General features: G+C 38.3%; 1 protein-coding gene across 1 annotated transcript in view; it reads left to right on the plus strand.

Moving 5' to 3' along the window:
• The window catches only part of LIN7A (lin-7 homolog A, crumbs cell polarity complex component), a 159,995-nt gene that overhangs the window by 50,923 nt on the left and 86,261 nt on the right, over positions 1-22,811 (plus strand). Inside the window, exon 2 of the mRNA XM_064283786.1 lies at positions 4,544-4,662. Coding sequence (XP_064139856.1) covers positions 4,544-4,662 — 119 coding nt within the window. The remainder of the gene's footprint in view (positions 1-4,543; positions 4,663-22,811) is intronic.

The raw sequence follows: 22,811 nt of genomic DNA on the forward strand, positions 1-22,811 counted from the left end.
TGTATGGATGCCCTTCCTTTGGATTTTCATATGGCTGGATCCTTTCAATGTTCAACTATCAACCCAAATGTCACCTTCTCAGGGAGGCTTTCCATGACTACCTTATCCAAAGGGCCACGTCTTAGTTTCCTAGCACTGCCATAACAAAATACCGCAAAATGGGTAACTGTAAGGATCTGAAGTTTATTGTGACACAGTTCTGGAGTCTAGAAGTTTGAATTCAGAGCATCAGCAAGGCTGCACTCTCTCTCTCTGTCAGCTCTAGTGGAAAAATCTTCGTTGTCTCTTTTAGCTCTAGGAGCTCCAGGCACATCTTGGCGTTGGAGATAAATCTTCACACGGTGTCTTCCTCCTGTGTGTCCCTGTCTTGGTGTCTGTTTCTCCCTTACATAAGACACTACTCAGAAGATATTAAGACTAGGGCCCATTCTACTCTGGTATGACTTAACTATTAATACCTCCAAAGATAGATTATCTTTCCCGAAACAAGGTCACATTCACTGGTACAGAGGTCAAGACTTCAATATATCTCTCATGAGGGACACATTTTTATCCATAACAGACCACCATACATAATTCTACTTTCTCCAAATCATCAGTCTTAGCCCTACAACTTAGACAGTGCCTTTGAGGTAATGTATTGTTAGACCAGTTAGATTGCATTTGGTTTCAAGCCACAGAAAACCAAAAAGTAAAATACGCATTTGTTTCATTGAACAAGAATCATGGGGTTAGACAGTTTGGAGCTAGTACAACAGCTAGGCTCTTTCCTTTTTCTGAATTACCATCCTTAGCATGTGATGGTCATCTTCATGGTGACAAATGATTGTTTCATCTCTAGCCACTTTAAGGTATTGTATCTGGTAAGAGAAAAGGGGAAGGGGAAATGTGCAAAGGCCAAAGAGGTTGGGGCACAGGTCAACAGCTGGTCCAATTAATAAACCCTTCCTAGGAGTCATACTTAAATGCTTCATGCTTACAACACCTTGGCCAGATTATATAGACTTCCTATTTTTAAGGGATAGAAATCCTGGAAAGAGAAATATGTTCACTTCCTAACTGTAGTAGAAGACAGCGAGGGATAAGGAAGTTGTGGATAACTTTGTGATAGCTCCATCATCATCCAAGTTCCAGCTTCAGATAAGCCATAGGTCAAATCAAAACTCATCATTAAGGAGTGAGAAAATCATATCTGAAATGTTACAGGTCACTAAAAATCCATCCCATTTAAATTCTAATATTTTGTTGTTGTGTTTGTTTACAATGTTTAATCTATTTTGAGGAAAGTCTATTAAAATATTTTATCTACTTCTATCTTCAGGCAATTGATGGAAGTTTGATCATTTTTCAATGATCCAGTGTTATTAATGTAAGCACATTGATTATGCCATAATTTATTATAAGGTAACCTTTGGGGCTTTGGGAAGTGTTGTGACTGCCCCAGCTTACAACAGTTCATGTTGCTATATTAAAAAAAAAAAAAAAAGTGTTTGGTAGGTCTTTATTGTCAAAGTTGTAAGCCGTTTTCAGAAGCTAAACCAAACCCAGTGCCGTCCAGTCGATTCCGACTCATAGCGACCCTATAGGACAGAGTAGAACTGCCCCATAGAGTTTCTAAGGAGTACATGGCAGATTCGAACTGCCGACCCTTTGGTTAGCAGCTGTAGCACTTAACCACTATGCCACCAGGGTTTCCTTTTGGAGGATAAGTAGAAGGTAAAATAAGAGCCGAAGCACTAGAACAGAACATATCTAATTTTGAATCCCCCATCATTTACAAGTTGTGTAGCCTTGGCCAGGTAATTCAACTTTCTGTGCCTTAGTTGTTTTATTTGACCTGTACAGTGGAAATAATATTAATCTCTTTATATACTCATGAGGATTTTACAAGGTGATCTAAGTAAGGTAAGTATACACATCGACATTTAGTCAATTTTGACTCATAACAACCTTATAGAACAGAGTAGAATTGCCTCAGTGTTTTCCAAGGCTGTAATCTTGATGGAAGGAGACTGCCTTATTATCTTTCTCTCGAGCAGTGGCTGGTGGGTTTGTACCACTGACCTTTTTTCAGTTAGCAGCCCAGTGCTTAACCACTTCACCACCAGGGCTCCTTAAGGCAACCATACACCAAATAAATGATGGCCATTAACTCAGCCTACTCGAGATCACATTTAAGCTATCATTGACCTCTAGAGCACTTTAGTGATCCACTTCCTGCATCAGAAATATCTGAAAAGACTATTAAAAATGATTCCAGGGACTTACCCCCAAGCTTTCTTTTATTTATTTTTCCAAGCCTCTTATTCTGGTGGCGTAGTGGTTAAATGTTACGGCTGCTGACCAAAAGGTCAGTTCAAATCCATCAGGCGCTCCTTGGAAACTCTATGTGGCAGTTCTACTCTGTCCTATAGGGTTGCTATGAGTCGGAATTGACTCAGCGGCAGTGGGTTTTCTTACTTTTTACCAAACGGTTTAGGGTTAAATTTTTTATGTTGACTAAAATTTGAAAACAACTGCTTTCAAACTCTGGCAAGGATTTGTTGGTAAAATTAGCTTAATCTCTTGTTACCAAATTTGGAGAGGAGAGGTAATGGGAACAATATTAAGAATGTGGATTCTTGAGCCACATCTCAAATCTAGCCAAGACTCTCTAGCCATGTTTCCTGGATTCCAATCATGGCTACAGGTAATATCACTGGGGAGCTTTGAAAATCCCAATGCCTATGCCATACCCCAAACCAAAAAAAAAAAAAAACACACACAAGCCCATTGCCGTGGAGTCGATTTCAACTCATAGCTGACCCTATGGAAAGGAGTAGAACTGTCCCATAGAGTTTCCAAGGAGCGCCTGGTAGATTCAAACTGCTGACCTTTTGGTTAGCAGCCATAGCACCCAACCACTATGCCACCAGGGTCTGCTGCCACACCCCAGACCAATTAAATTAGAAATATTTGAAGGTAGGATCCAGGCATAGGTGTTTTCCAGGTGATTCCAATGGCCAACCACGTTGGAGAACACTGCTCTCTGCTGTTTAAGAGCTCTCTAGGTGATCCTTAAGGAGCCCTGCTGGTGCAGTGGTTAAACTGATCAACTGCTAACCAAAAGGTCGGCTCTTTGAAACCACCTGCAGCTCAGAGGGGGAAAGACGTAGCAGTCTGCTTCCCTAGAGATTTGCAACCTTGGCAACCCCACGGGGTCGCTATGAGTCGGAATTGACTTGAGGCAGTGAGTTTGGTGATTCTGATGCTCAGCAAATGTTATCTGAGAGAGGTATTCTAGCAAATGGAACAGGGCCTAATCTTTATGGAGGGAAGGCAGATTAAGAGCTCAGCCTCTGACCAAGAAATCCTGCTGAGCAAAGAGCTAGTATAAACATACTGAAATGTCTAGGGGAAAACTGCTAAAAGAAAAGCTGCAGTTGGAATAAAAATAAAAAGTACAGGGTTTAGAATCACCCAGATCAATCCCAGATCTCCAATTTGTTAGTTCTTAACTTCTCTATAAATCTCAATTTCCATCTGAAAAATGTGGATAATATTTAATACCCTATAGAGTTGTTGTAAGGATAGAAGGGTTAAAGGAGGGAAAACTTGTAGCATACAATGAAGCTGGCATGTAGGTACATATTTGCATTTTTGTTTCAAGAAGGTAACTTTGTGGACCATATGAAGAGACTGAGGGACAAAAAATTATTCCAATTAACTGAAAAGAGGTGATGAGCACCTGGACAAATCCAATAGCAGTAAAATGGGGGAGTCTATTCATTAATTGGAGAGCCCTGGTGGCACAGTGCTTAAGCTGTTCAAACCCACTGGCTGCTCAGTAGGAGAAACATGTAGCAGCCTGCTTCTGTAAAGATTTATAGCCTTGAAAAACCCTATGGGGTAGTCCTACTCTGTCCCATAGGGTTGCTGTGAGTCCAAATTGACTCGACAGCAATGTTTTTTCTTTCTTTTTTTTTTTTTTAACTATTTATTAATTCATTCATCAAATATTTATTTACACTGGACTTTGAGGTGATGCAGTGGTGATCAAAACCAGACAAGTTCCTCCCATCAATGGGATTACAGTCTAGTGGAGAAGATGCATGTTCATAAAACCATCAAACCAAAATGTAAAATTGCTGCTGAGATAAATGTCCCATGAGAATGGAAAGGCCAAACTGAAAAAAACAGCTTAGAAGTAATATTGGTAGGCCTTGTTTGTTTGCTGGAGTACCAGAATAAATAGAAGACATGTTTCCTGCTTTAAAGAATATTCAAACTGATTTGTGTGACCGAAGTAATTTACATGAAATACCATCAAAGAAGACGTATTAAGCGACTAATTGTGTGGAACATGAAAATGTCCTCTTGGTAACATGAAAATGACCTGTTACCAAGAAATGAGATCGATAAGCTAGGAATTGTAAATTTTGATTTCGTAATAGATTCTTCTTGCTTTTCATTGTCACTATTCAATTGTAATAATAGTGCTTGGCTAATAAGATACAATTTACCAAGTTTTCTCTTTCCATTTTTATTTTATTTTTTCACTCAGATGTTGCAAGAGCAATTGAATTACTGGAGAAACTACAGGAATCTGGGGAAGTACCAGTGCACAAGCTACAATCCCTCAAAAAAGTGCTGCAGAGTGAGTTTTGTACTGCTATTCGAGAGGTATGACACTAAGATATTAATAACTACCTTCAGCCATATGTCTTCTGAATAGAAAACATGTTTCTTTCCACACAAACAGTTGACATAGTTAAGATTGGAGTTACATCTTAACTTTCTGTTTTTAGCTCCTTAGAGAGATGATAAAATATGATTTAGTATCTGCTAAATTCTTAAATTAGATCCAGTCAGGATTTGTACATTCATATAAAGCTGCATGTTGATCTTATGGTGGCAATGAAGTAATTGCCTCAGCAGGTTACTGTTGCATGTAGTCTAAACGATTTGGTGGTCAAATGTAGACACCTGGAAACTCAGATAGAAATAGTGACAGTCACTGGGGGCTGAGCTTTTCTTAGAACTCTCAACTAAATCATTCACAGGTAAATCTGGAAGAGTAACTGCCTGCTGGCCAAATTTGTAGTTATCCAAACATTACTGTTTAGTCTAGTGCACCAACGGAAACTCTGCAAAAGGGTTGCTATTACCCCTAAGAACAATCTTAGTAATGCTTTCCTAGCTAAGGGTTTCATGAAGCCAAAGTTGAAACAAGTGTGTTAAAATGACTCTTGGAATTTTGTATTGGCTTATGTTGGAATGAATCAACTTGACCCAGCAATGGATTTAGTTTTGGGGTTTAGGTGGAATATGCTATTCAACTGATGAATTTAATTAGTTACAAGAGAGTTCACTTGAAGTATGTAAGCTATATTGTTTTATTCCGTCAGCCCACTGCCCCCTCCCCATCAGGTAAAAAAAAATCAGATACTAAGTGATAATTCATTACAGAGTTCATAAATCCAGCATATTTGCCTTGCTAGTAGTCCCCAAAGATGATTTCCACTATCATCCTCTCTGAATCCAACGACCGCCTGGACAGCTTTTTTTTGTTGTTGTTGTTACAGAGGACATATAACGCCCAAGGAATACTTAAATAAGCCTCCTTTCTCTTTGCAACTCTACCCTTACTCTACTCGTTTGACTCATGGCAACCCCATGTGTGCAGAGTAGAACTGCACTCCATAGGGTTTTCAAGGCTGTGAGCTTTCAGAAGCTGATCACCAGGCCTTTCTTTCAAGGCACCTTGGAGTGGGTATGAACCACCAACTTTTCGGTTAGTAATCAAGCGCTTAACCATTTTTGTGACCCAGAAATTCCCTTTGCAACTCTACTCATGGCTAATACACATTATTTTGCCACATCAGTGATACCTTTTGTGTATCAGGTGGGAAAGATCCAGATGACTAAGGAGCAAACCAAAACATCAAACCTGTTGCCATCAAGTCAGTTCCAATTTATAGTGACCCTACAGTACAGAGTAGAACTGGCCCCTAGGGTTTCCAAGGAGCAGCTGGTAGATTTGAACTGCCAGCCTTTTGGTTATAGGGTCACTATGATTCTGAAGATGACTAAGGTAGAGGCATACAAAACCTCGCTCACTACAGATTGAAATTGTAGTCTACCCAGTGCAGTTACAACTTGGATTCTGCTGGGATTTGCCTTAGACAGTGCTTGTACTAAAGTTTTGTCTGATGAAATTGTGCACTATTTAATATTTGTTTATATTGAACACTGTTTAAGTAAACAGCAGTAATTTTATCCCAAGTTTTAGTTTAGGATTTTGACCACAAACCGAAAGGAAATTTCTCAGTGTGTTGATTCTCACCCATTGCCTACCACTCATTCAGAGAAGTATAAAATATCTGGAAACCTCAGAACCTCTTATGGATTAAACTTCTGTAGTCACTCAATAGACCAAGACAAAATATCCTATACATTCCTTTCTTTCTTCACACAGTGCCACACCCCTGAGATTTGGCTGGCTAGCATTTGCTCTTCAGAGATTCTGTGGTCACTGCTGTTTTAGAACTCTTCCCTCCACAGAATTAACTAAAGGATAAAAAACAAAAAGTTAATCCATTGCCTTCATGTCGATTCTGACTTGAAGTGACCCTATAGGACACAATAGAAGTGCCCCATAGAGTTTCCAAGGAGTGCCTGGTAGATTCAGGCTGCTAACTTTTTGGTTAGCAGCTGTAGCACTTAACCACTACGCCATCAGGGTTTCCAACTGAGAAAAAAAAAAAAAAAAAGGATGGAACACATCAAATATACATCCCCTGAGTCAGAATTGACTTAATGCCAACAGGCTTTTGGTACACTCTGGGTATACAGCTCATAATCAAAGAAAAGTCTGTATTTTCTTGGAAATTGGATTTCATTTGGAGGAAATTGTGATCAACAAATACATGTGGAAAACAGTATCAAGAGAGTGAAAAGAGCAGGAGGCGGGGCCAAGATGGTGGAATAGCCAGACTCTTCTTCTTGTGATCCCACTTACAATAGAGACCCGAAAAAAACAAGTGAAATGATTATATTTATTACAAGCTAGGAGCCCTGAACACCAAAGGCAAAGTTAGAAAATGGACTGAGTGGCAGGGGGAGGAAGAGACAGTTCAGAAACAGAGAGGAGTTACCGGACCTGAATTGCCGAGATCCCTCAGGCAGCATTCCCAGAAGCAGCTGCGGCAGACTGGTAGTGGCATTCAGCTGCAGTTTCCTCAGGGAGAAGCAACCAGCCGCACAGCCTACTCACACCTCTGGAACAAGAGAATAATGGCGCCCTCGGGAAAAGCTAAGGACTTGCAAATATTTTACCATGCCCCGTACCCCCAAGCCAGCTTCAGTGGCTGTTGATTTCCCTGGGCCTGAGACAGGCCCTGTTGAGTGCCCGGAACCACCCTCCCGGCCTTGGAGTAGGAATAAATTCACAATTAGGGGAAAAGATAATTTGCCAGCTCTACTAGCTGGGGAAGCTTAGGACAGAAGCGGCTCCTGTCCAGGCATAAATGTTCCATGGACGTTGAATACCTTTCCCCCCTGCATGGACCTATGAGGGCCTATTTCAGGAGAATAGGCCCTTGTTGGCAGACTGCAACCATTTCAGCTGTGTGGTAGAGAGGTTGGTGTTTGATATTTGACACCACCTTGCCTATTAAACAGGGTCCTCACCTACCCACACCAGGGGCAAAAGGACTGGTGGCTCTACTCAGGTCACCCAGCCACCTGCAACAGGGGTCCAAGGATAACTGGTACCACCCAGTCCTTACAAATATAAGCACTGAGTGCCCATGGTCCACCTGCAGAACCCACCCACCTGTTCGCTCTGGGGAACAGGGATGCGCTTTCCTCACAGACACCTGGGGGATGGTCCTCAGCCCCCTGCCTTCTTCAGAGCATGACCTTCTGCTGCAACCAAATACCAGTACCTACACCAATCATCCCTGCCCCTCTAAGACTGCAGGACAGAACCTGTACCAAACATTTGATGATCAGCTACCTGGGCACCTGAGCTGAATTCATACAAGAAAAGTTAATGGACTTCTACACTGATATACCTGATAACAGCTCTAGCCATCTGGTGACAGGACGTCAGAGCTTCAAAGGTGAAAATAGTCAAGCTAGCTCACTCAAGCAACCCCCTTGGGAATATCAAAACAAAATAAAGCAATAAGCTAGGACACAGTAAGCAAACATAAAATAAACTAATACAATAACTTATAGATGGTTCAGAGACAAGAGTCAATATCAAATCGCAAAGAAACAGACCACGATCACCTCAACAAGTTCTCAGAACAAAGAATCAACAGATCTTCTGGATGAAGGCACCTTCCTAGAATTACCAGATGCAGAATTCAAAAAACTAATATATAGAACACTTCAGGACATCAGGAACAAGAGGATAAGAAGGAGATCAGGTAATGTGCAGAACAAGCCAAGGAATAAACAGATAAAGTAATTGAAGAAATTGAAAAGGTTATTCAAGAACATAATGAATTTAATAAGCTGCAAGAATCCGTACAGAGACAGCAATCAGAAATTCAGAAGATTAACAACAAAATTACAGAATTAGACAACTCAATAGAAAGTCAGAGGAGTAGAATTGAGAAAGTGGAAGGCAGAATTGCTGAGCTTGTAGATAAGGCACTTGGCACCAATATATTTGAAGAAAAATCAGATAAAAGAATTTTAAAAAATGAAGAAATCTTAAGAATCATGTGGGACTCTATCAAGAGAAATAACTTACGAGTGACTGGAGTACCAGAACAGGGAGGGATAACAGAATATATAGAGAGAATTGTTGAAGATTTGTTGGCAGAAAATTTCCCTGATATCGTGAAAGATGAGAAGATATCTATCCAAGATACTCATTGAACTCTACATAAGGTATATGTTAAAAGAAAGTCACCAAGACATATTATAATCAAACTTGCCAAAATGAAAGATAAAGAGAGAATTTTAAGAGCAGCTAGGGATAAACGAAAAGTGACCTACAATGGAGAGCCAATAAGAATAAGCTCAGACTACTCGACAGAAACCATGCAGGCAAGAAGGCAATGGGATGACTTATATAAAGTATTGAAGAAAAAAAATTGCCAGCCAAGAATCACATATCCAGCAAAACTGTCTCTCACAAATGAAGGTGAAATTAGGACATTTCCAGAAAAACAGAAGTTTAAGGAAATCATAAAAAACCAAATCAAAACTACAAGAAATACTAAAGGGAGTTCTTTGGTTAGAAGATCGATAATATTAGGTAGCAACCCAAGACTAGAACACTGGACAGAACAATTAGATATCAACCTACAAAGGGAAATCACAAAAATAAATCAAGATAAAAAACCACTCAAAACAGTGAAACAGCTATGTTATTATGTAAAAGAAGGCAACATTAAAACAATAAAGAGGTATTAAGAAATGTAGTCATAGATCTTTCATATGGGGAGGAAGACAAGGCGATATAAAGAAATAAAAGTTACGTTTAAACTTAGAAAAATAGGGGTAAATGTTAAGGTGACCACAAAGGAGACTAACTATTCTACTCATCAAAATAAAATACAAGAAAAAAATAGAGACTCACCTAAAACAAAATCAACAACAATGAATAAAAGGAAAATACAAAATATAAACTGTTCCACACAAAAAATTAAGTGGGAAAAAGAAACTGTCAACAACACATAAAAAAAGACATCAAAATGACAGCATTAAACTTATACCTATCTATAATTACACTGAATGTAAATGGACTAAATGCACCAATAAAGAGACAGAAAGTGGTAGAATGGATTAAAAAACACAATCCGTCTATATGCTGCCTACAAGAGACACACCTTAGACTTAATTTTTTTTTTTTTTTTTTAAGACTTAGAGACACAAAAACTAAAATTCGAAGGATGGATAAAATATATATTAAGCAAACAACAGTCAAAAAGAGCAGGACTGCAGTATTAATTTCCGACAAAATAGGCTTTAAAGTTAAATGCACCACAAAGGACAAGGAAGGACACTATATAATGATTAAAGGGACAGTATACCAGGAGGATATAACCATATTAAATATTTATGCATCCAGTGACAGGGCTGCAAGATACATAAAACAAACGCTTAACAGCATTGAAAAGTGGGATAGACAGCTCCACAATTATAGTAGGAGACTTCAACACACCACTTTCAGTAAGGATAGGACATCCAGAAAGAAGCTCAATAAAGACACGGAAGATCTAAATGCCACAATCAACCAACGTTACATCATAGACATATACAGAACCCTCCACCCAACGGCAGCCAAGTGTACTTTCTTTTCTAGTGCACATGGAACATTCTCTAGAATAGACCACATATTAGGTCATAAAGCAAGCCTTAGCAGAATCCAAAACATCAAAATATTTCAAAGCATCTTCTCTGACCATAAGGCCATAAAAGTAGAAATCAATACCAGAAAAAGCAGGGAAAAGAAATCAAACACTTTGAAACTGAACAATACCCTACTCAAAAATGACTGGGTTATTGAAGACGTTAAGGTTGGAATAAAGAAATTCATAAAATCCAATGAGAATGAAAACACTTCCTATCAGAACCTTTGGAACACAGTGAAAGCAGTGCTCAAAGGTCAATTTATATCAATAAATGCACACATACAAAAAGAAGAAAGGGTCAAAATCAAAGAATTATCCCTACAACTTGAACACATAGAAAAAAAAAAAGAAAGCAACAAAAGAAACCCTCAGACTCCAGAAGAAAGCAAATAATAAAAATTAAAGCAGAATTAAATGACACAGAAAACAATTGAAAGAGTTAACAAAGACCAAAATCTGGTTCTTTGAAAAAATTAACAAAATTGATAAACCATTGGTCACACTGACAAAAAAAAACAGGAGAAGAAACAAATAACCCAAAGAAGAAATGCAATGGGCGATATTACAACAGACCCAACTGAAATTAAAAGTATCATATCAGATTACTATGAAAAATTGTTCTCTAACAAATTTGAAAACCTAGAAGAAATGAATTCCTAGAAACACGCTACCTACCTAAACTAACACAAACAGAGGTAGAACAAGTAAATAGACCCATAAGAAAAGGAAAGAATGAAAGGGAAATCAAAAACCTCCCAACAAAAAAAATCCCTGGCCTAGATGGCTTCACTCCATAGTTCTACCAAATTTTCAGAGAAGAGTTAACACCACTACTATTAAAGGTATTTCAGAGCATAGATAATGACAGAATACTTCCAAACTAATTCTATGAAGCCAGCGTATCCCTGATACCAAAACCAGGTAAAGACTCCACAAAATAAAGAAAATTACAGACCTATATCCCTCATGAACTTAGATGCAAAAATCCTCAACACAATTTTAGCCAATAGAATTCAACAACATATAAAAAAAAAAAAATTCAGCATGACAAAGTGGAATTCATACCAGGTATGCAGGGATTGTTCAACATTAGAAAAACAATTAATGTAATCCATCATATAAATAAAACAAAGGACGAGAACCACATGATTTTATCAATTGATGTGGAAAAGGCATTTGACCAAGTTCAACACCCATTCACGATAAAAACTCTCAGCAAAATAGGAATAGAAGGAAAATTCTTCAACATAATAAAGGGCATCTATACAAAGCCAACAGCCAACATCATCCTAAATGGAGTGAGTCTGAAAGCATTCCTCTTGAGATTGGGAACCAGACAAGGATGCCCTTTATCACCACTCTTATTCAACATTGTGCTGGAGGTCCTAGGCAGAGCAATTAGGCCAGAAAAAGAAATAAAGCGCATCCAGATTGGTAAGGAAGAAGTAAAAGTATCTCTATTTGCAGATGACATGATCTTATACTCAGAAAACCCTAAAGAATCCTCAGGAAAAGTACTGAAACTAATAGGATAGTTCAGCAGAGTATCAGGTTACAAGATAAACATACAAAAATCAGTTGGATGCCTCTATACCAATAAAAAGAACATCGAGGAGGAAATCACCAAATCAATACCATTTACAGCAGCCCCCAAAAAGATAAAATATTTAGGACTAAATCTTACCAGAGATGTAAAAGACCTATACAAAGAAAACTACAAGACACTACTACAAGAAACCAAAACAGACCTACATAAGTGGAAAAATATACCTTGCTGATGGATAGGAAACCAAAACAGACCTACATAAGTGGAAAAATATACCTTGCTGATGGATAGGAAGACTTAACGTTGTAAAAATGTCTATTCTACCAAAAGTGATCTATACATATAATACAATTACGATCCAAATTCCAACGACATTTTTTAATGAGATGGAGAAACAATCACCAGCTTAATATGGAAGGGATAGAGGCCCCAGATAAGTAAAGCATTACTGAAAAAGAAGAAAAAAGTGGGAGGCCTCATGCTACCTGATTTTAGAACCTATTACACTGCCACAGTCATCAAAACAGCCTGGTACTAGTACAAAAACAGATACGTAGACCAATGGAACAGAATTGAGAATCTAGACATAAATCCGTTTACATGTGAGCAGCTGATATTTGACAAAGGCCCAAAGTCACTTACATGGGGAAAAGACAGTCTGTTTAAAAAATGGTGCTGGCGTAACTAGATATCTATCTGCAAAAAAAAAAAAAAAAAAATGAAACAAGACCCATACCTCACACTGTGCACAAAAACTAACTCAAAATGGATCAAAGACCTAAATATAAAACCTAAGACAATAAAGATCACGGGAGAAAAAATAGGGACAATGCTAGGAGACCTAATATATGGCATACACAGTATACAAAACATTACTAACAATGCAGAAGAGAAACAGGATAACTGGGAGCTCCTAAAAATCAAACACCTATGCTCATCTAAAGACTTCACCAAAAGAGTAAAAAGATTACCTACAGACTGAGAAAAAGTTTTTAGCTATGACATTTCTGATCACCATCTGATCTCTAAAATCTACATGGTACTGCAACAACAAAAAGGCAAATAATCCAATTGAAAAATGGGCAAAGGATATGAACAGGCACTTCACTAAAGAGGACATTCAGCTAGCTAACAGATACATGAGTAAATGCTTAAGATCATTAGCCATTAGAGAAATGCAAAACAAAACTACAATGAGATTCCATCTCACCCCAACAAGGCTGACAGTAATCCAAAAAACACAAAGTAATAAATTTTGGAGAGGTTGTGGAGAGACTGGAACACTTATACACTGCTGGTGGGTGTGTAAGATGGTACAACCACTTTGTAAATCAATTTGGCACCTCCTTAAAAAGCTGGAAATAGAACTAGCATATGATCCACCAATCCGACTCCTTGGAATATGTCCTAGAGAAATAAGAGCCTTTACCCTAACAGATATATGTGCACCTATGTTCATTGCAGCACTGTTTATAATAGCAAAAAGTTGAAGCAACCAAGGTGCCCATCAATGGATGAAAGGATAAATAAATTATGGTATATTCATACAACGGAATACTACACATCCACAAAGAATAATGATGAATCCATGAAACATTTCATAACATGGAGGAATCTGGAAGGCATTATGTTGAGTGAAATTAGTCAGTTGCAAAAGAACAAATATTGTATAAGACCACTATTATAATAACTGGAGAAATAGTTTAAACTGAGAAGAAAATATTATTTGATGGTTATGAGAGGGTAGAGGGAGGGAGTGAGGGAGATGGGTTTTCACTAATTAGATAGTAGATAAGAATTATTTTAGGTGAAGGGAAAGACAACACACAATACAGGAGATGTCAGCACAACTGGACTCAACTAAAAGCAAAGAAGTTTCCTGAATAAACTGAACCCCTCGAAGTCCAGCGTAGCAGGGGCAGAGGTTTGGGGACCACGGTTTCAGGGGACATCTAAGTCAACTGGCATAATAAAATTTATTAAAAAACACTCTGCATCCCACTTTGGAGAGTGGCTTCTGGGGTCATAAGGGCTAACAACCAGCCATCTAAGATGCATCAATGGGTCTCAGTGGACTGGGAGCAAATGAGAATGAAGAACACCAAAGACACAAGGTAATTACAAGCCCAAGAGACAAAGGACCACATAAACCAGAGACTACATCAGCCTGAGACCAGAAGAACTAGATGGTGCCCAGCTACAACCAATGACTGTCCTGACAGGGAACACAACAGAGAACCCCTGAGGGAGCAGGAGAGCAGTGGGATGCAGACCCTAAATTCTCATAAAAAAGACCAGACTTAATGGTCTGACTGAGACGGGGAGGACCCTGGAGGTCCTGGTCCCCACAGCTTCTCTTAGCCCAAGACTGGAACCATTCTCAAAGCCAACTCTTCAGACGGGGATTGGACCGGACTATGGGATAGAAAATGATACTGGTGAAGAATGAGCTTCTTGGATCGAGTGGACACATGAGACTCTGTTGGCATCTCCTGTCTGGAGGGGAGATGAGAGAGCAGAGGAGGTCAGAAGCTGTCCCAAATGGACAAAAAAATGGGGGGGGGGAGGGGAAGGAGTGTGATGTCTCATTAGGGGGAGAGCCATCAAAAGTATATAGCAAGGCGTATATAAGTTTTTGTATGAGAGACTGACTTGATTTGCAAACTTTCACTTAAAGCGCAATGAAAATTGAAAAAAAAAAGTGAAAAGACTGTGATGAGATATGAAAGTAGGATTAAGGGGGCAGGGATAAGGCTGTTTCAGTTGAGATGGTCAGAAGAGAACAAAATGGAGTAATGGGACAAGTCAAGCAACTATCGGGGAAACCATGCTCCAAAAAACCCATTGCTTTTTAGTCAATTCCAACTCATAGAGACCCTATAGGACAAAGTAGAACTACTGTGTAGGGTTTCCAAGGAGCGGCTGGCTGGTAGATGTGAATTGCTAACCTTTTGGTTAGCAGCTGAACGCTTAACCACTGTCCCACTAGGGCTCCAATCATGCTCCAGGTAGAGGAAATCACAAGTGCAAAGACCCAGAGGCAAGAATGATCATCAAAAGCCAGTGTGTCTAAAGTGGGATAAGCACGGTAGGCTCCCTAGAGGCATCCAGAGACCAGATGACGAAGGGCCTCCTAGGCCCTGGTAAGAACTTTGAATTTAATTCTGAGCCACTGTGAGGAGAATAAAAATGTGGTGCAAGAGTAGAAACAAGAGAGACCAGTAGGAAAGTAATTAAATAGATCAAGTGAGAGATGATGGCAGCTTGGACAAAGGTTGCAACAGTGCAGGCAGTGGGAAGTGGTCAAATTCAGAGTCTTTTCTGAGAGTGAAGTCAGCTGGAATTATTGATGTATTGGGTACATAGGATTTGAGAGAGAAAAGAATCACTTATTCCTAGATTCGGAAATGAACAACTGGATAAATGGTAATATAATGAGATGGGAATATTTGGGGGTAGATCAGGTATGGAGAAGACTATCAAGAGCTCTGTTTCTTGCATAGGAAGTTGGTGATGCTTTTTAGACATCCACCTAGAGAAGTCTAACAGGCAGTTGGATCTGAATCTGAAGCTTGGGAAGAGAGGTTGGGTCTGGAGATATAAAGGTGGCATAGATATCTGCTGAAATAAACACACAGGCTTTTTTCTTAAAAGGGTTTTACTAAGGAAAAGGTGAGTGGGATTGAGAAAGAAAACAAATATGGGGAATATATACAGATACAATAAATTTATCTTACAACCCCTGTCTGTGGTGAAGTGTGGTGTGTGAATCATTAGTGGTCCACTGGTCTGTAGGCAGTTTGCCAATTTCAGAGGAGAAAAATGACAGTTTTTTACTTACCTTTACAAATTTGAACTGTAATATTAACTTTATGTTCACAGAAAAGCCCTTATGTTCTTGGTAATAATTTTGTTCTTGAGGGCAATGCATGTTTTACAGAGATTGTGTTGGTAATCTTATTTTAACTAATATTTCATGCTAGTTGTGTGACATTATTCATATTTAAGTTTGCAGTGTTTTATTGTTATTATTTATTGTGTTGCTTTATATTTCCAATTCATTATAACTGGAACAGTGGTATGAAACTAGTTCTTTGATATGGGAAGTAATAGTAAAATATCATATGTATATGACAGTGCTGGAAAATATTGTTACTACATCTAGTAAAAAGTTCTTCAATACAAACACAGAATAGGAATATATATTGGAAAATGTTTCACTGGATAGGTGAATCCACAAGCTGGTAGAGAAAGGTAAAACTAGGTAGTACCCAGTGCCCAGTGCTGTCGAGTCGAAAACTAGGTAGTATGATGGTGAATATCTGAAAATTAAACTCTGTTGAGCCGGGAATACTTTCACTCCTCATCTCTTAGGTACTGACTGTTATGCCGATATAAAACCTTTTTGAAGTTTTGGTCTCCTTTTCAAGTAATGATCAGAATCTTTGTGATTAAATTATTTGAGTGTTCAGAAATATTTGCTATGTAATACTCTCTAGTGTGAAAGCTATGAATTTTGTCCTGAAAAGCAAAGAACCATAACTATAGTGACATTTTTCTTAGTTCTACTCATCATAGCAAAAACAGGTACAGGTTACATTATTGTCAACAGGCTTGTAAAGCCCCAAATGTTCTTGAAAAGAAAGCAGAACAAGCTATTGCCAAAACTTTTCTATTGCCTTATCTCAGTGTAAACCCACCCCAATGCCATCAAGTCAATTCTGACTTACAGTGACCCTATAGGACAGAGTAGAACTGCCCCATAGAGTTTCCAAGGAGCACCTGGCGGATTCAAACTACCAACCCTTTGGTTACCAACCGTAGCACTTAACCACTACGCCACCAGGGTTTCCATCAGGGTTACATCAATGTAACCATAGTTATTGTTATATGTCTAGGCAGGCTCACATTTTGTTTTACATTTGGATGAAATCACTGGATCAGCTGTTGATATTTGTGTAGCACTTATATGAGGAGAATAGTCTGATAATTTTTTTGAACTGAAAATGGATGCTTAAAAGAAATTAGAATATTTCTTTAGTTAACTATTTTTCTATAATCTGTAATATAGGCTAAAAAAGGTATGTTGAGATCAGTACAAAAGGATGTTCATATGTTTATAGCAAAGAAAAGAGATAATGGCAGACCATATTTTTCTTTATTACATTTTATTATTGAAGGCTTTCTGAAGAAACATGATCAGTAATTAAATCGCACCTACTCTGTACAAATCTTTTCAGAGTACGTGGCAGAGAAATGGGCTGCCACAAGAAGCTGCTTTTCCCTAATGAAATATACTGGGTGACAAGGAGAGAGTTTACACAAGCTTTTGAATGAGGGATGAAATAAAAACATTTATAGTACTTATATTGCCCATAAGGAAACCCTGGTGGCATAGTGGTTAAGAACTATGGCTGCTAACCAAAAAGTCAGCAGTTCAAATCCACGAGGCACTCCTTGGAAATTCTATGGGGCAGTTCTACTCTGTTTTATAGGGTCACTATGAATCAGAATCGACTCAGTGGCACTGGGTTTTGTATTGCCAATAAAGACCATTTCTGTGATTTTGTATGGCTTCCTCAAGTTTTATCTCAGTATTAAGATAAATGAATGGCCTAAATTGACCTAAGTTTATAAATTTAGGGTTGAAATATAAGGCTTATAAAACGTTGATTTTGTATGAGAAAATTTTCTAAGAGAGTTGAATTCAGGTAAAAATAGCTCAGTTGCCAAGAGATGGACTTTTCCCCAACACTTAATATTCTTTGTGCCTCAGAGAAAGAAATCAATAATTTATGAGTGATCGTGTTTTAAAAGGACATCTGATTTCTGCAACAGGACACGAACGAATTCTTTCCACAACCAAAGTAGCAATAAACTGAATTAGCAATCTGTTTATTATTAGCTCAGTGTCTTGCAACTTTTAAAACATTCACACTTTCTGCGTTCGAGGGTGATGTGCTTGACCTGGGGTGTGATGTGCTGCTGACAGTGGCCTTCTGCAGGGACTTGCTCTGAAATGTCTGACTGCCTTATGTTCCTGGAATGTAAATGCAGAACCAAATGACATAGTCGCCAAGAACTGTTTTTCTTGGCTGACAGCCAGATGTTGTATGTTAGTGTTTTCTCAAGTAGTAGCAATACAGAATAAGATGATAAACTGTTTGACTTGGAATCTGACTATGGTTCTGTGGTAGTCAGTAAGACTAATCACAGATATTCCAGTTCTGTAGTACAAATACTCATGGTCCCCCATAAGACTTTTTTTTGAGTGATATACAGATTGGGAATTATTGTCATAATGTGACATGTGGCAAATGCAACTATGAGGCATTCTGTCCTATGAGAGGGAGCAGCAAAGTCAAAAGAGCAGTGTTGTAGTCAAGTTGACCAAGGTTTGAATCCCAACTCAGTCACTTATTTTTTACTTCCTTAACATTTTTGTTTTTATAATAATAGAATAATACCACCAGCATGTTGTGGTTCTGATAATTAGAGATCGTGTACATAAAGCCACCTAGAATGGCCTTTAGTGCCCACCATCCAATAAGTACTCAAGTAATTGATGCTATTATCTATTATTATTAAGTGTAGGGTGTCCAAAATTATCCCTAGGTCTAGTGTTTTGGTGAGGCAGGAAATGGACAACAGAAAAGGTAGTTTCTATAGAGTGGTTCTAATAAGGCATATAAGACTAATAAACTTAGATTCATCTTTTCCACCATCAATCATTAAAGCAAAATAAATTGAGCCATTGCACCCTAGTTCCACAACTCTATGAAAAATAGCATTATGATACAAGTTTTTGTCCTTGATGTTCTTCTGTACATCATCTTAATTTACTCTGTGACTGAAAACGTAGAAGACAAATTTAATCAGTGTTATAAAAGAGCTAATCATTAACTGGATGACAGAAAATGGATTCAGGATTACCCAAAGATAATGTGAACATGGATCAATAGTGACAAGATAAAACAGCATACAAATAAGGAGAAGGAAGAGAAAGAGAAAGAAAATTAAAAAGTGGAAAGGAAAAAGAAGGAAAGGAGGAAGGGAGGAAGAGAAGGAGAGAGGAAGGAAGGAGGAAAAAACAAGAAGGAGAAAATAAAAGAAAGAAAGGAAGAGAGAAGGAGGGAGGGAGGGAGGAAAGGAAGAGAGAGAGATGGACAAGAAGTTGTGGATTGTTGAACCTTGGTTTTATATAATGTAATGAAAGAACATTACGTAGAGTCAGAAAGAGCATTGGTGATGAATTCAAACTTGGATTCAAATCCTTGTTTGCCACTTAGTTATTTGATCTCCTGCAAGTTACTTAATGTCTATGATTTTAATTTTATCCTTTTTTAAAAAAGCATGAAATAAGACAATAATAACTTTATGGGTTATTGGGAAGATTAAATCAAATGAAATAACCTACATAAAATATATTGACGAATGCAGTGGCTAGCTAAAAAATTGAGTACTCAAGAAATCATAGCTATTTGTGTGAAAAATGTGGCCATTGTAGTGACAAGCTAAAATTTTAATACATTAATAGAAATATTAGAAAAGAATAAAGAGACTAATAGTCCTGTGTTTTTCAATCATCAAAACTATTGTAGAAATTTCCATAATAGTAGATTCTATGTTTTAAGAATGGTATTGCCAAACTGGAATGTGTTTACAACGAGGCAACAAGGATAATCAGGAATGTGGAAACCTCATCCTCTGTTGAGAAGTTAGGTACTCAGGGACTTTTAGCCACATAAAGAGAAGAATCATGTGGGACATGAGATTTGTCATCCAGTGTTTGGCGGGATGGGGGAAAGGGAGGTAACCATGCTAGACCACTGGATGACAGACAGAAGGAATCAGATTTGCTCAGCCTAAGGATAACTAGCAATACCCAGTATTGAGCTCATTTGGGATATAGGAAGCTTCCTGTAACAGCAGCAGAGGTTAGACAGTCATATTTCAGACCACTCTGTTGTCGTGAGCTGCCATCGAGTAGGTTCCAACTCAGAGAGACCCTACGTACAGAATGAAACACTGCCCGATCCTGCTCCATCCTCACAATCTTTGCTATACTTGAGGCCACTGTTTTAGCCACTGTGTCAGTGCATCTCGTTGAGCATCTTCCTCTCTTTCGCTGACCCTCTACTTTACCAACCATGCTGTCCTTCAGGGATTGGTTCCTCCTGATAACATGTCTAAAGTACGTGAGAAGAAGTCTCGCCATCCTTGGTTCCAAGGGACATTCTAGCTGTATGTCTTCTAAGACAGACTTATTTGTTCTTCTGGCATTCCATGGTATATTCAGTATTCTTCACCAACACTGCAATTCAAAGACATCAATTCTTCGGTCTTCCTTATTCATTGTCCAGCTTTCACATGCATAGGAGATGATTGAAAATACCATGGCTTGGGTCAGGCACACGTTAGACCTCAGAGTGTCATCTTTACTTTAGAACACTTGAAAGAGTTCTTCTGCAGTGTATTTGCCCAATGGAATACATCATTTGATTTCTTGACTGCTGCTTCCATGGAATCACTTTAGAACAGGTCATGTATAGGCTTCATGTTGAACGTGAAATAAATTTTAAAATTAAAGTTACATATACATATCTATACACATATATACACACACACATAAATACACGTACATATACATACATACACACACATATGTATATAGTTTTTGTTGTTAGCCCCTGACTCATGTTAATCCCGTGCACAATGGAACAAAACATTACCTTTTCCTGTGCCATCCTTGATCAGTTGTGGATCAAACTGTTGTGATCCATAGGGTTTTCATTTGCTGATTTTTGGAAATAGATCACAAGGCCTTTCTTCCTAGTCTGTCTTAGTCTGGAAGCTTCACTAAAACCTGTTCATCATCATAGCATATATATATTTTTTTTCTTTATTTTTGTTAAGTTCCTTTTTGTGCAAAAAAATTATGGCAAAATATGTTTTTAATGTTCTTTACATATGAATAGAGTGCATGGATTCTGTAGGTAAAATTATTATTCTTGTTGTATAATGATATCTAGAATAACACTGCATTCATCAGAATTAACAAAAAATGTGTCTGACATTAGGTTTATGCATATCTCTTTCTGTTCACATTAAACTTAGCTGAAGTTGACAGATGTCAAAGAAAAGCAAGCTTGATGGTTCTTACGTTTCCTTTGATTTTATTTGCATTGCCAAATGTAATGGAACACAAAAGCTAGACTGTTTCTTGTGTAATAAGTTTCCTGCCAAAGAAAGCATGAAGTCAAGAAAGCTTATTTCTGAGCATCCTGAAATATATCACACAATACAGAGTTTTTTTTCTTTTACTCATTACCAAAAAAAAAAATCAATTTTAAAAGGGTGAAAAAGTAACAGGACTTGTATCTGCCCCAACAAGAAAGTCTTGACACACTTTCAAGCAAAAAGAACCATAAATGTTTGGAGAAAACTTGGTGAAGTCATGTACTATAGAAATGCTTGAACTAGTGAGTGACTCAGGACAAGAAAAAATGAAACAGTGCTTCTGTTCACTTGATACATCCTATTCCTGAACTCTGACTTTTTACTAATATTTTGAAGCCAGTTACGGTGAAAATAACAGCTAGGCCATTCCCCTTTGGCCTATGACTGGGTGAAAACTATTATTGCTTCAGTAAAGCCCTGGCTTTTATGTATCATGTGGATGCTGATCTCTGTGTGTGCTCCGTGTGTGTACATGTCCCTGCTCACGCCTGTGCGTGTATGCACGATGCCCCCCTGGGTACTTTAAAGGCTGTCAACTTTTTCTCATAGCGAAGGGTTTCTTTGTCAAGCAAAACTCCTAATGGAAGAAAAAGCTTGTTACTATGTGTACATGTGGAGCACATAGGTTTTGGGGTCCAACATCCAGCTCGATTACTCTGGTGAAGAGAGAAGTTCCGTTTGTCATAGAGGCTAATTGCTTTCAATATGAGCATGCATTAGTGTCAAAGACCCTGACAATTAACCTGAAAGATGCCTTGCCTGCTCCTGTAAAAGTAGTCAAATAATTTCACAGTCATTGCCTTGAAACAATATTTTCAACAGTTTTTATTTGGGAATATAAAAAATTGGTTTTCCAGAGGATAAGTATCAATGCACTTAGTTGAACTTGGGTCAGAAATTTCACTTTTTTTTTTTTAAAGTAAAGGAGAGCTGACTCGTAAAACAATTTGACAAGAGAGGTTCATTCACGGCTGGACTTGTAGATGCCATAAAAATGAGGCCAGTCTTTCAATTCCAGATTCCTTGGTCCACTATAATTGTTGCTGGAAACACCTGCCATTTTGGAGTAAGAGATTAGAGCTGAAAACTTGTAACCTTTCCCGTGCTGAAAGAAGGATTTCTTGGAGGGAAGGGAAGCTGAAAATGAGAACACCTTGTCAGTTTATCCTCAGGGAAGGACCACAAATAACTGGAAAGGCTGCAAAACTCTTTTAAAGGTTACTTCCGCCTAGATGATTTAAAATTGAAAGAAGGATTCAAATGCCTTTTCTTGCTGACAGAGGCTGTATTGTTGTTGCTGACCTTTCCAAAAATAACTTCATTTGACTTGGGGACAAAGAATTTGGGAGAACCTAAATTCAACTTGAAGTCTCTTGGAGAAAGCTCCCATGCCTTGATACAAGTATACTCTACTGTGATTTAAAAAAAAAACAAAACAAAAAACCATTGCTGTGGAGGCAATGCTGACTCATAGTAATCTTATAGGACAGTGGATTCCAACTGCTGACCTTTTGGTTAGCAGCCAAGCTCTTAACCACTGCACCACCAGGGATCCTCTACAGTGATAAAAAAAAAAACAAAACAAGACCTGGTACAGATGAGTCAGGTTCTGACTCACAGTGACCCTATAGGCCAGAGTAGAACTGCCCTACAGGGTTTCCAAGGAGTGG

This window comes from Loxodonta africana, chromosome 4 (assembly GCF_030014295.1).
Source record: "Loxodonta africana isolate mLoxAfr1 chromosome 4, mLoxAfr1.hap2, whole genome shotgun sequence".
NCBI classification, from domain to species: domain Eukaryota; kingdom Metazoa; phylum Chordata; class Mammalia; order Proboscidea; family Elephantidae; genus Loxodonta; species Loxodonta africana.